This window comes from Teleopsis dalmanni, chromosome X (assembly GCF_002237135.1).
Source record: "Teleopsis dalmanni isolate 2A chromosome X, ASM223713v2, whole genome shotgun sequence".
Lineage (NCBI taxonomy): Eukaryota > Metazoa > Arthropoda > Insecta > Diptera > Diopsidae > Teleopsis > Teleopsis dalmanni.
In genome coordinates, this window is record NC_051848.1 from 27199828 (window position 1) to 27212589 (window position 12762).

The window sequence follows — 12762 nt, forward strand, 5'->3', positions numbered from 1 at the left end:
AAAATTAAGATATATAAATTAGATACTTTAAAAACAATGTCTATACTTATGCACTTAAAACTGGAGTTAGAAGATGTAGTTTTATTATAATACGATTTCAATTCGAAGATATCGAAGTACTATACGAATATGTTTATGGCTTCAATATTATTTACCAACGAGATCTGTTCGCTAGACGAGATCTGTTATTACTGAACTCATATGAACAATTCATCGTTCTTATGGATGTTATAATATCAATATCTTTATTAATACAGATATGATCAAATATCGATGGTCGTACTTTGTACGGATAAAATAAAATAGACAACAGTTTTTTATATAATGTATTTACTATCACTGACTTTATTATTTACGAGTTACTACAAAACTTTATATTAATAACAAAACGCTCAAAAAACATCTTTCAAAACTGTTCCTAATTTGATTTTAATTCATTTGTGTGGTATTCTACAAAATTATAAGTACCATATATTATATATCTCCACATAAATAGAACTCCAGTCCATATCAGGAAGTAACATACTCCTGAATTTTTTCAGCGACATTAATTAGAACAAAGATTGCTGTCTCCATTAACTAGAGAGAGATATATTCGCTGATAAAAATTTTAAACGGTGAGACTTTGGTTACATTAACCAAACTGGAATTTATAAACCCAAAGATTTTTGTCAGTAAACTGAAGATTTTTAAAAATTTTGACAGTTTTTTTGACAGTTTTTTGACATTTCAAAATTTTAAAGTTCAATATTAAATTCAGATTTTCTGTTGTAGTAAACGTACAGCATTAGGTGAAGTTAGTTAATTATTTTTCGTGTATACCAAATTGTATATAATAAAATTTATCGGTTGTATAATTACAACCTCTAAAATTCAATTTGGCGCTCTCTGATTCTAATTATCAAACAAGGCAAAACAACGTTTACGAGAACGCCATTCAGTAGTGAAATTTACTACTGATACAGTTTTTGTAAAACATTAGTCGTGATTAACTAACCAAGACCAAATATTCAATATATGTCAACAGTCGTCGAATAAATGAATACTTCAACTAACTAAGCATTAATTAAACTGGTGTGAAAAAAGATTATTTAACATCGAGTTTATAGTTGAGGTAATATAACTTTATTTTATGTTTCATAGATTATTTTTAATCAGAAAAATCTAAGTAAGCATGATGTATTCTAAACTTTTTAATTGAATTGTAAAAATTATTTCATACATTTCATAAAAAAAATATTACAGAAATTGTTGGTCCTTAACCAGGCAGAAAAAATGAATCCAAATCGTAATAGACGTGATAGAGTAAGTATGATATCCTCAAAAAAAATATTATTAAAAGCTTGTCTGCCACTATATAAAAAACATAATGTAACAAATCAGAAATATGAATTGTAGTTGTTGCCGAAGTATTGACTAGCCCTCAATTTTTTAGAATCGTCGTAATCGACCTGTTGTAAGAAGCACTGTAAGAGACAATCTCGGATCCGATGGAGAGTATGATGAAGATACGGATGATATGTGTGACTCGCCCATTGATTGGTTTGCGGAGAGCGAATTTGATGAGAGACTTTTAGATCCTAAGTTTTTCGTCAAGTTTATCACAAACACTGATGAAAAACCAAAAAAACATAGTGATCACAGTCATCAATTTCGTCATCCCATCATCCCTAGAGAACTATTGAGTACCGGCAGTAGCAGTAGTTACACAATGTACAGTACACCCTCCACTGATTATACCGATAGTACCGATAACACTGCATCAAGTAGCGCAGGTAATACGAATCCTGCTATCAACATTTCAAGCTATGAATCAGGGAGTTCCCAGAATTCACCAGAAAATACTGATGAGAGTGGTCCTCAATGTTCTACTATATTTTCAAACACTCACAGCGCTAACAATGCTAGTAGCAATAGTGATGGTATAGCCACATCTCGCTCTGAATCTTCTCGTGCCACCAATGCAAGCGATACCTCAAGTCTTGGACTTACCAATGACGAAATGATTGCTTTGGGTAGTCTCATCAGTACAATGGGCCTATTCGGTGTGACTGCTTCAACAGGATCCTTGACTTCTAACAGTGGTGACATCAATAGTTCGCTAGATGCTTTATCTGGACTGTTTAACGGTTTAAGCACGTCTGAATCTGTGACTTCGAATGATAATGTGGAATCTAATTCAACTGATAGTGACGTTGAAAACTAATATTAAAATTTGCATTGTTATGTTATATGTACAAAAACACATACAACATATTTTTTTAATATTAAGAGCCAACATCAAAATTTATTTATTAAGATTTAGAAACAAAATCGTTCTTCATGTTTTGATAATGAATACTTCTTTTTAAAAATAATTTCAGATTTTTTCTGAATACATCTTATGATGAAAACTTCTGTATATTTTCTGTAAGAGACAACAGAAGTTTCCAGTTTTGATTATTATTTCAATAAAATTAACGTGATATAACTATAATATCTTTTTTTGTGATATGATTTTTCGTCTTTGAGGAAATGAGCTAATAAATATTCAAAATTATTAGAGAAGTTAATATATAAGTTATAATATATAACATATAATAATGTATAATATATGCTAGTATCTTAGGTATTCAGCTGAACCATTTTAGATATGTAGAGGTTTAAATACTAAATATTTTTTTTCAGGTAGAGCTTTATTATCTTCTAGTCAATGGGAATGTTAAAATTAAACACCTTTCTAGTTTGTTATGTTTTTGTTTTTAAAATTCAGTAGTGCATGGTTAATTACAATTGATTATAAATTTCTACTCAAATATTTAAACAAAAACCAAAAAACTATGATTTTCGAATTAATTTTTAATAATATAAGTTCTTGGATCACAAGTATTTTAACTGCCATCAGATTCGCTTTAGAGCAATTTTTAATAGTTGTCTATACCTCTTACCCGCTAAGACGACTGTAGAATTCAGTAGTAAGCAAAAATGTTTAAACAAGCTCGCAAAAGTCAAGCAATCAAATGATTTTTACAAACAATGTTTTTAACATTTAAAAAAATATAAATTTATAGTTAAGAAAATTTATATCGCTGTAGTTTATTCATAAATTCTAAAAATAACACAGTAAGTGCAAGTTGGTAAATAGACAATATTTTTCAAAGGAACTTTAATAAAAAATTTAATTTTTGAATTTAAAAACTATTCACTGTTCTCCTTTTATCTGTTTTAACAACCTGCTCAGCATCACTGTATCTGTTCTAACGGGTCACTGTGAAATAGAAAGGCATTCTATGAGACTGTGTCTTCTCTTCAATGACTTTTGTCGAGGTTGTGGCTCTGAGGATGAGGACCGTGCTCCATCTCATATGTCAGTGCCCTTCTTTAGCTAGAAGAAAATCAAAAATCTTCGGATCCCCTTTTCTCACCGTCCTGACTAAGCTGTCATCCTGTAATGTTAGGGACCTGACCAAGTTTGAAGGAGTCGCTACTTTTTTCGGCGTTGGCTGTATTAATTAAATTAATATGAAACTTCTGCTTTATGCAATATTTTAATTAAAGAAAAAAAAAAAATTAAGCAAGCTTGAATTTTTTTAAATATTGAATTTTTAAATTTGTTTATTTTAATCTCGATTTTTATTTAGATTTTCAAATATTTGAAAAAATTCTTTTAAAATTTTCTTTTCTTTTGTTTAAAAAACATTTTTAAATATTTCAATGGAACGGAAATTTATAAATATGTCTTCCGATAGGAGGAAACTAGCTGAAGAAATGCCCGACTGTACTGACTTTGAGGAAATATTACTAACAGAAGAGAGCCGTCTACCTGAAGTTGAAGAACAAGACATTATAGTTGGCGCAGACGATCCAGAAATTGAAAGAGAAAACGTTACGGAAACAAAAACTGAACCAGAAAAGAGCTCTGCACAAACAACTCCAATTGATACAGATAAGGAAGATTATGATCCATTCATATATACTTGGACTATTTGTCTAGCTTTATTAAGCATATTATTGACTATATATGGATGCATTGTTTAGCAAAGCCAAAAAAAGTTTTTTAGGTACACAATTTAAATTAAATTAAATTAAATTATTAACGTTAAAACTGGATGTGTTAAGTAAAGAAGAAGGATGTAGAGTGAAGAATGAAATGTGATGTTATTGCAAGTAAAGGGTGTTTTTATAAAAATGAATTAAATGGTCATCAATTGGTTCAAAATAAATATTAACTACTCCACCTTCATTTAAAGAAAATGTGTTTTTTTTTTTTTTGAAAAAATCAGTAAAAATCAGATAATGAATATAATGTAGAAAAACATATATATGAATAACAATTTCTTAAAAATGCTTAACTTGAATATCTTCGCTCAAATGTCAATAATCAGTTTATTAAGTATTTGTTTGTACTCAGACATAGTCTTTTTTTATATAAAAATGTTATATCTAATAACAATAATAATATAATAATAATAATGAATTTCAATGATTTTGACAGATCTTTATTTTAAATTCGCGCTCAATTTTGTTGGAATCTGTGATGATAAAATTCGTTGGTACATATGTTGTTTATCATCATATTTTGTTGTTTTTTATAAAGAAGAAATAAGCTTTTTGTTAATTGGGAAAAAAGTTTCAAATATTCCATCAATCCCAAACAATAATCTTTAATTACTTTTACTTTAAGTGGCCATAACAACTCTTACCCGGGCTTCGTCCTAATGTGATATGTCTCTCCAGATACCTCTGCTCCGTATGCGTTTTCTGCAGTAACGTATATCAAGTACAGTTAATGCTTTCTCAACTTATTTACTTTACTGAGGACACATTTACACCTTTTTTCAACAACTACCACTTTTTCATTGGAGCATAATCATCCATACTTGCGATATGACCAAGCCAGCGAAGGTTCTAGGTAAATTCGTTAATTGTAAAAATGTCGTCAAAATTGTAAAAATTGCGGGATTCGTCACTAACTCTTAGAGATCCAAAGATGTTATAAAGAAGTCATTATAACAATCGCCTTACTCTATTCAAACAGCATTAGCAAAATTTATGGCTACATGATTATAGAAATTAATATGGAAGCTATTAATAATGCAATTTGGAGAGCACATTATAAAAATTATAAATTCTGGATACATTCAAGTTAGGAAGTATTTTAAATAAAAAATAATTTATATAGTATTTTAATGATTTATTTCTACTGTTGAATCAAGTTTGTTGTCATCATTTTCTTTTCTACGTCAGCTGTCGTTTGTACCTTCTTAGTCATCCCATCTCACAAATGGTTATCATTTCAACCTTTAAGGTAGTTTGCCCATTTTCGATTAAGGATAATATATTAAACAAGTTTTATTTTGTTGTCATTGTATTAGATGTATTCCAAGATCTAAAAATGATTCGCACTCTACATTTCTGTTGGTTCCAGAGTACTTTATCACCCTGATACCCTGGCAAGTGTCCGGCAAAGTATTTGTAAGCTACGTGCAGCTTTTGTCAAAATCGCTGAACGCATAGAAATGTATGTGGAGACAATGCAAATTTTCTTCTAGTTCGTCCTTTAGTATATATTAATTAGAGAAATATGTGCTTGTTTTAGGTGAGCATATCTAAAGAGCACTGTCTCAAATTTCTGAATTTAAAAAAGAGATTATTAACACAATTTTCTGACTGTATCCGATTTAAACGTGTAATTGAAGCTTATTTTTTAAAACTCATAGTGATAATCTTAATAATTGTCCATTACCTCTTTTTATTTTATTTTTGTATGGAATGCTTTTCATAAAACATTTCTCTCTGTTTTCTTTAATATTGAACGGGTAAATAAATGCACTCAAGATATATTAGATTTTTAATATAATAACCAAACATATTCATGCTTTACTATAGCACTTTTATTGTCTAGACAGTATGTGTAAGAATGCAAACAAAAGCTTGTTAAAACATTGATCGAAAGAATAATTTTTTTTTAATATAATATTGAATACAAGAAAGAAAAATGCTAAAAACATTGCATTAACGCCTGGTTGGATAAGCGAAGTTTGTTGATTTCGAATTTATCGAAATGATTGCTAACACCATTGAAAGAACATTATTGGGAATATGTACAGAAAGTATTATAGCCACTTCGATTTCCATAGCATTATTCCCTTAATTCGTACTTGTTTACTTTTGCTCTCCTATATGCTATAGTTTCGTCCCATGCACACAAATCAACCTCCTTATTATGAAAGTTATGGAATCCTAAATTTAAAATATTCATATAACGTTTATAATATGTAATGGACGCCGTTAATTTTGTGTAGGATAATGCCTTTTGCATATCACAAAAGAAAAACCGAAATTCCGGGAAAATATAAAAATGTTTATGTCACTTACAATGTTGCCGCATATATAAAAATGCACTAAAAAAATTATGTAGTACAATTTTGAAGTAAATAGTAGTAGAGTATGTCTTCGAGGAAAGTGGACTTACACCATTTTCAATGTAATTATATTTGTAACTTCATTAACTACGAAAATATGTAATGATATAAACAATGTAGTTTTTTTTTTGGAAAAAGTTTATAAATAAAAAGTTCATAGTAAATTGTATTCATTTTCTGTATCTTGTCACATTTGTCGAAATGTTGCTGTTAAATAGCATACTTTGCTCCTATTGAGAATAAATTTTTGCATTTTTGTGTGGATATGCTTTCACATTACCAGCACCCACGGTTGCCACTTATGGTACTTTAGTACCAAAATTGGTACTTTTTTTTTTTGTCGTTTGGTACTCACTTTCAAAAAATGGTACATTTTTGACGACCCAACTTTATTGTGGATATTTCCAATTAATTTTTTTTATAAATGCAACTTCGCACCATTTTATATTTTGTTCATTTATAACACTATGAAAAACACACAACGAAAAAATAAAAAGGTTCAAAAAAATTTTTGACCTTTTTTTACAGAAATGGTACCATTTTAAACCAATTTTGGTACAGGAAAAAATTTTCAAGTGGCAACCGTGCTTTTGGGTATGGTCAACAAGAGAGTAAAATTGCAATGACCATTCGTCATATGACTGTCTGTATAATACGGCACTTAGTAACTCAGAACATATATTATATATATTCACATATAACATGTGCTCAGAAAAACTTATTTTATATATTTATTTTATATAATTTATTAAAAATAACTCTTAATTTTCGAAACCAGGAGGATTAGTCCAGATAATAAACAGCAATACACCTCCTTGTCAAACCTAAATATTTCTTATTAAACGTCCACTTTTACTCAGATGAACTGAGAACACATTTCTTATTACGACACTTTAACTTATATAGGAAGATTTTTTTTTATAGACATTAATGTTTTTTAAGTTTATTATTGTGCTTTATCAAGCACTTTCTTATTGTATGGAATCTTCGAAAATTTCGTGTAGGAAAAAATGAATTACTTTGAGCTTTATTGTCTTAAATTTATTTGTGTATTTATGAATATATTTTAAAATACAATAAAAGGTATTTATATAGAGTGGTATGTGTAGGATATATTAAACTTCAACTTCAAGTTAGATGTTTCATTTTAGTTTACCATGTATTCCATATACGATTAAATTATGATCGTATATGGATCAATTTTCTAGGTAAGGTTATCAATGTTATTATAATGCAAATATGAGTAAAGAGAATCTAACAACTACATTCACTACATTTATCCAGGAACGAAGATCTTAACGATTCTATATGTGAAAATCGTAAGATTATTTTGAGGAATTCATTAAGAGCAACACGATATGATATTAAACGAATGATAGAAAAATTTGCTTCGAAGTTAATCCATACCGCTTTACTTGTACAACAAGTTGTGGCGAAACACAGTCTCTGTAATATCGCTGCCAATCTATTTTACGGAAATAATACCTAAACATTTTTTTAATAAATTCAAAAAAATACGCATACAGAACAATATAAAAGATAAAGCAGATAAAAGATATAGCACAAAATAAAAATGACTGTGATTTAGTTTATAATCACGGTTGCCACTTATGGTACTTTAGTACCAAAATTGGTACTTTTTTTTTTTTTTTTTTTCGTTTGGTACTCATTTTCAAAAACTGGTCCATTTTTGACGACCCAACTTTATTGTGGATATTTCCAATTAATTTTTTTTATAAATGCAACTTTGCACTATTTTATATTTTGTTCATTTATAACACTATAAAAAACACAGAACGAGAAAACAAAAAGGTCCAAAAAAATTTTGGACCTTTTTTTACAGAAATGGTACCTTTTTAAACCAATTTTGGTACAGAAAAAAATTTTCAAGTGGCAACCGTGATTACTTATTAAGTTAAAGAACTACTGAATGCCATCGTTTATAGTTATAATAATCAACTCTTAAAATTTCCCAGTTACAAATATTATTTGGAACATGTAATTTTTAACATTCGATTTGTAAACTAAAAAACTTATAATTTCCTTAATTTGGGGCAGTATGAACATTTTCGAAATTAACTTAATTTCATTTTTACGAAATTAAGAAAATTTGGCTGTCTGAACACAGTATAATCTATAGGATCTCTTGTAAATACAGTCAAACTTACATAACTCGATGTCCAATTTTACGAAGCAAATGTTCGACTTATGGAGAATTCGAGTTAGAGAATTTTTTTATTTTTTTTTGTTTATTTTTTATCTATTTTTTTTTTATTTTTGGAAGAAACTAGAATTAAATTTTTAGATATTTATTTATTTGCAATCAAATTAAGCATAGAACTTATAGTAAAGTAAAATATTCAGAAATTAGGGTTTGGGAATTTAATTTTTTTCTTATTTTCAGTAAAAAGAGATTCCATTTTCTTTCCAAAAAGAGATTGCAAATATAAATTCGGGATTTTGAATGAGTCTTCTACTTCATTCTTGGAAGGCTGATGAACAATTACATCCATCGAGCCTCATCATCACTTTTCGTTGCGCTTAGAATTGGATCCAGTAATTTAGAGCTATAGTGCTCAATAATATCGTCATCTGTAGGAAAGTTCAATGTACAAATTTCATTTTCAAGCTCAATATAATCGTTAAGAGCAGCATTGGAAGTTATTTTATTTACTTTAAACGACGCTGCCAGCGACTGGCATTTGCACAAAGAAGCAACATAAGAAAAAAAAATTAAACATTTGGTTTGGAAAAAGGGACTTCCCCTAACAACAAAATGCATTTATACTTAAAACAAAAATTCGACTTATAGAATGCACTTTTCCATATTCCTATTGGTATGTGACAATATTTTGATTCGAGTTATAGAGAAATTTGAGTTATAGAAACTCGAGTTATGGAAGCAGAATTGTGTGTAAATTGCTCTCTAAAACCTTGGTGCACTGTTTTTGGTTCGAGTTATAGAAAATTCGAGTAATATAAGTTCGAGTTATTGAAGTTTGACTGTATATAATATTTAAGCAAATTTCAGCATTGATGCATTTACACGTCAAAATTTTGACTACTTTCGTTCCAAAAAAAAAAACATGAAGTAGACTTTGAAATTATTCAATTCATTATTTAATTTCGTTAGAAACTAAAACCGTATAAAAATCTGTTTCAATTTTTTTTCTATAACAAAGTTTAAATTGGAAAATATTTACCAAAATATATTTTGGTAAAAATGGTAAAAACTTAAGAATTTAATAGATCAAAAAAATTAGATATGTAACGAATTTTTCCATATTATAGAAAACGAAAAAGACAGAATTTAATAAGGGAAGGCAACTTAATGTTAAAAAAGCTACTCGATGTGTGGAAGGTAAATTTGATTTAATTATCTAGAAAAACACTTTGTTTTATGACTCTGTATCAATTTAGATCCGATCCGTCGTAAAATTAAAACTGCGGTTCAAAATCCTAATCGCAAAACAAATCGTTTAACTGGTAACTTAGATGTTTGCGCAGAAGGTAAGTTAAAATTATTATTTAGATAATATTTACACATTACCTTTATCAATTTAGAAACCACTCTCAATTTGCAAAATAGAAAAATTTGTAGCACTTCTCAGAATAAGTTAAAGAGATTGAGGGGTAGGCCACGCAAGACAATGTGTGACGATTCATTTAAAGCGGCCATTTCCGCTATGATGGACGCTTCATGTTTCGAGACTTTAAAGATGAAATCACCCCTAGTTGAGAAAATTATTAAAATTAAATTAAAAGCTAATTTGAAACCTGCTCTGACGAAAAAACTAATAACTAATGAAGTCAACCGCAATAACAAGGTAATAGAAAAAGCATATTTTAAAGGTATTACATATATTATTACATATATACATATACGAACATATTTTAGTTTTAAGAAATATAATTTTTAAGAAATAATAAGAATTGCAAATATTTATATTCCCTAGATGGTAAAAATATTAGACTGAAATAAATAAAAATTTAATTAATTAAAAGAATTATTTCAATCAATAATGAAATAAATAAGGACGAATGAAGTTTTAGGAGTAAAGCAAATATTTGTATTATCATAGCTTTTATATTTATTTAATTAATATATTATACTATATAATTGTATTAGTGAGTTTAATATGGTATTAATAATTGTAAGTTTTTTGAAAATTCATTTAACTATACATTGTGCACATATATCAAAGACCAAAGCTTTTTTAAAGTTCATCGTTCTAATATTAATTAAATAATTATTAATTTAAATAATGAAAATTATTTTTATAAAAATATCATAGATTTCTTCTTATGTATTTCAAAAACTATGATGACATAGTTTTTACAAAATATTTTTCCTCTTTTGTAAACAGACTATTAAATAGATACAAATAGAAATCTAAAAAGAAATTACAAATAGAATATCTCTCAGAATTCAGAGTGAACCACTATTCTTTCTCCTTATTTTTCGGTAGTATTAAAGCTCTGGAATAAAATCTAAAGAATCGGGTTTAGGTGTATTTAGTTAAATTGCGACAAGAAAAAGATATTTTTATTAATTATTTTATATTTAGTATTTATTTATTACTATTTTTTTTTTTTGATGTAATATGTAATACTGAAATAATCTTATTTTTTCTTCTAACATTTGTATTTCTAGTATAAAAACAATACTCGTGTTGTTTATGGAAAGGTCCACCCAATCAAATCAGGTGATATTCAGAAAACGGTAGTAGAAAATGCGAATAAGAGAGGTGTGGCAAAAAACAAAATTGGTCAACTTAAAGGAAAAGCGATTAACAATGGGGTGAAACGCCTTAACGGTAACAGTTATACTCATAACTTTAACGCAGTCATGAGTAGGGACCGTACTATAAAGAATAGATTACCGTCAATGAAAACTATGTTGTATGCAGCCATACAAGCCGCGAAAAGTGGATCTAAACAATTACTCTCCTACTACAGAATTAAGCAATTTTTCTTTGAAAAATATGGTTTAACCAAAAACAACATTGATGAGTATAAAGGGATAATAAGAGATTGCCTAAAGGAATATGAAAAAACAGGAGAGATTATAAGAGTTACAGGGGCGGGTTTGGTGGGATCGTTCACATTTTATAGGCAACTTAGATTTCCGCGCAAGGCAAATGCTCAAAAAATGAAATTAATTTTATGAATAACATATATACCAATATATATTTTTATAATAAACAATTTCGGCATAATTTTATTTTTATAATAAATCATTCCGGCATACTTTTGGCAAATTCAAGTTGTGGTGTTCTAATTAATTCTTTTATCTTTTATATACACTATGTTTTTATATTTTATATTATATTTTTATATATAAGTGCAACACCTGAGCATAAACCGGTACAGAATATTCTGCAATCAACAATATTCTGTGTTATAATTTAAAGTCTAAACAAAATTCAAGACCTTTTAAGTTGCAAAATCTTGAAACATCAGCACTAGAATTCATTTCTCTCTATTTTAATAATATAACTTTAATAAACGAAGTCTAATTTAACTCCTTTTAAGTACCTAAACCTTGAAACATGTACTTCAGAATAGATTTTTCTCTATCTTAATAATATAACTGTAATAAACGGGTCTAATGTAATAAACGTGGTTTTTATAACTTAAAGTTTATATATAATATAACCTAATCTCTACCTTGCATTTACTATGTTTACTTTCTTTTCCCAGAAAACACTGACAGTTCAATTTTAAACAACTTATATAGTAAAAGAGCATTAACAGATTCAAATGAAAGACGAAATATAAAAAATTGTCAAAATTATAGTTCTATTATTGATGCTTCAAGAAATTATTGAATAACTAACATAATTGATATTTACTTATTTAGATGAATTTCCGATTATTGATTACCCTTTCTCCTTTTTTATGCCTAACTTACGAGTGAACCCAGCGCACAATTAAACTACAGTTGTTTTTGAAGTAATCCGGTGGTATCTAAATTCAGATAACATGAAAGAAGTTAGGAAACGAATACATGGATTAAGATGTGGATGGAGGATGGTTGATTGTGGGTAGGAGGTATTAGGAAGAAAGGGTAGATTGGGAATGGGTTAGGTTTAAATTGAAATCAACCTGGATCCGGACAGAGAAACCTGGTCACTTCAATGGGGTGGTTCCAAAGTTGTGTGCAGTGGGGTAGGAAAAGAGTTGGGCGACGACATGAAGGGTAGAGCTGCAGTTTGAGCTCACATTATTAATAGAAGTGTTTATGCGAGACAAGTATCAGTTTAGCACATGGTTATATACTGATATTCTGCTTTGATCCTGAGGTATTGAGGTGCGGTTGGATTTATTCTGTATTATCCATTATTCGTTATATACT

At 28.5% G+C, this 12762-nt stretch overlaps 2 protein-coding genes across 2 annotated transcripts; both read left to right on the forward strand.

Moving 5' to 3' along the window:
• Nucleotides 1-1072: 1072 nt before the first annotated feature.
• Nucleotides 1073-2403, forward strand: LOC119689257 (dentin sialophosphoprotein-like). Its single transcript, XM_038104050.1, has 3 exons — nt 1073-1114; nt 1246-1305; nt 1436-2403. Exons 2-3 carry the CDS (start codon nt 1276-1278, stop codon nt 2204-2206), a joined length of 801 nt encoding a protein of 266 aa, XP_037959978.1. The 5' UTR covers nt 1073-1114; nt 1246-1275; the 3' UTR covers nt 2207-2403.
• Nucleotides 2404-9595: 7192 nt separating this feature from the next.
• Nucleotides 9596-11670, forward strand: LOC119689625. The gene is made up of 5 exons (XM_038104496.1): nt 9596-9630; nt 9696-9765; nt 9825-9914; nt 9969-10231; nt 11059-11670. The coding sequence occupies exons 1-5, from the start codon at nt 9628-9630 to the stop codon at nt 11572-11574; spliced, it is 942 nt and encodes a 313-aa protein (XP_037960424.1). The 5' UTR covers nt 9596-9627; the 3' UTR covers nt 11575-11670.
• Nucleotides 11671-12762: the final 1092 nt, after the last annotated feature.

Coding starts and splice junctions, on each gene's coding strand:
- LOC119689257 (XM_038104050.1), top strand. CDS start 1,276: ATGAATCCAAATCGTAATAGACGTGATAGA. Junction 1,306..1,435: donor ATCGTAATAGACGTGATAGA/GTAAGTATGATA, acceptor TCAATTTTTTAG/AATCGTCGTAATCGACCTGT.
- LOC119689625 (XM_038104496.1), top strand. Junction 9,915..9,968: donor CTTAGATGTTTGCGCAGAAG/GTAAGTTAAAAT, acceptor TTATCAATTTAG/AAACCACTCTCAATTTGCAA. Junction 10,232..11,058: donor AAGTCAACCGCAATAACAAG/GTAATAGAAAAA, acceptor TTGTATTTCTAG/TATAAAAACAATACTCGTGT.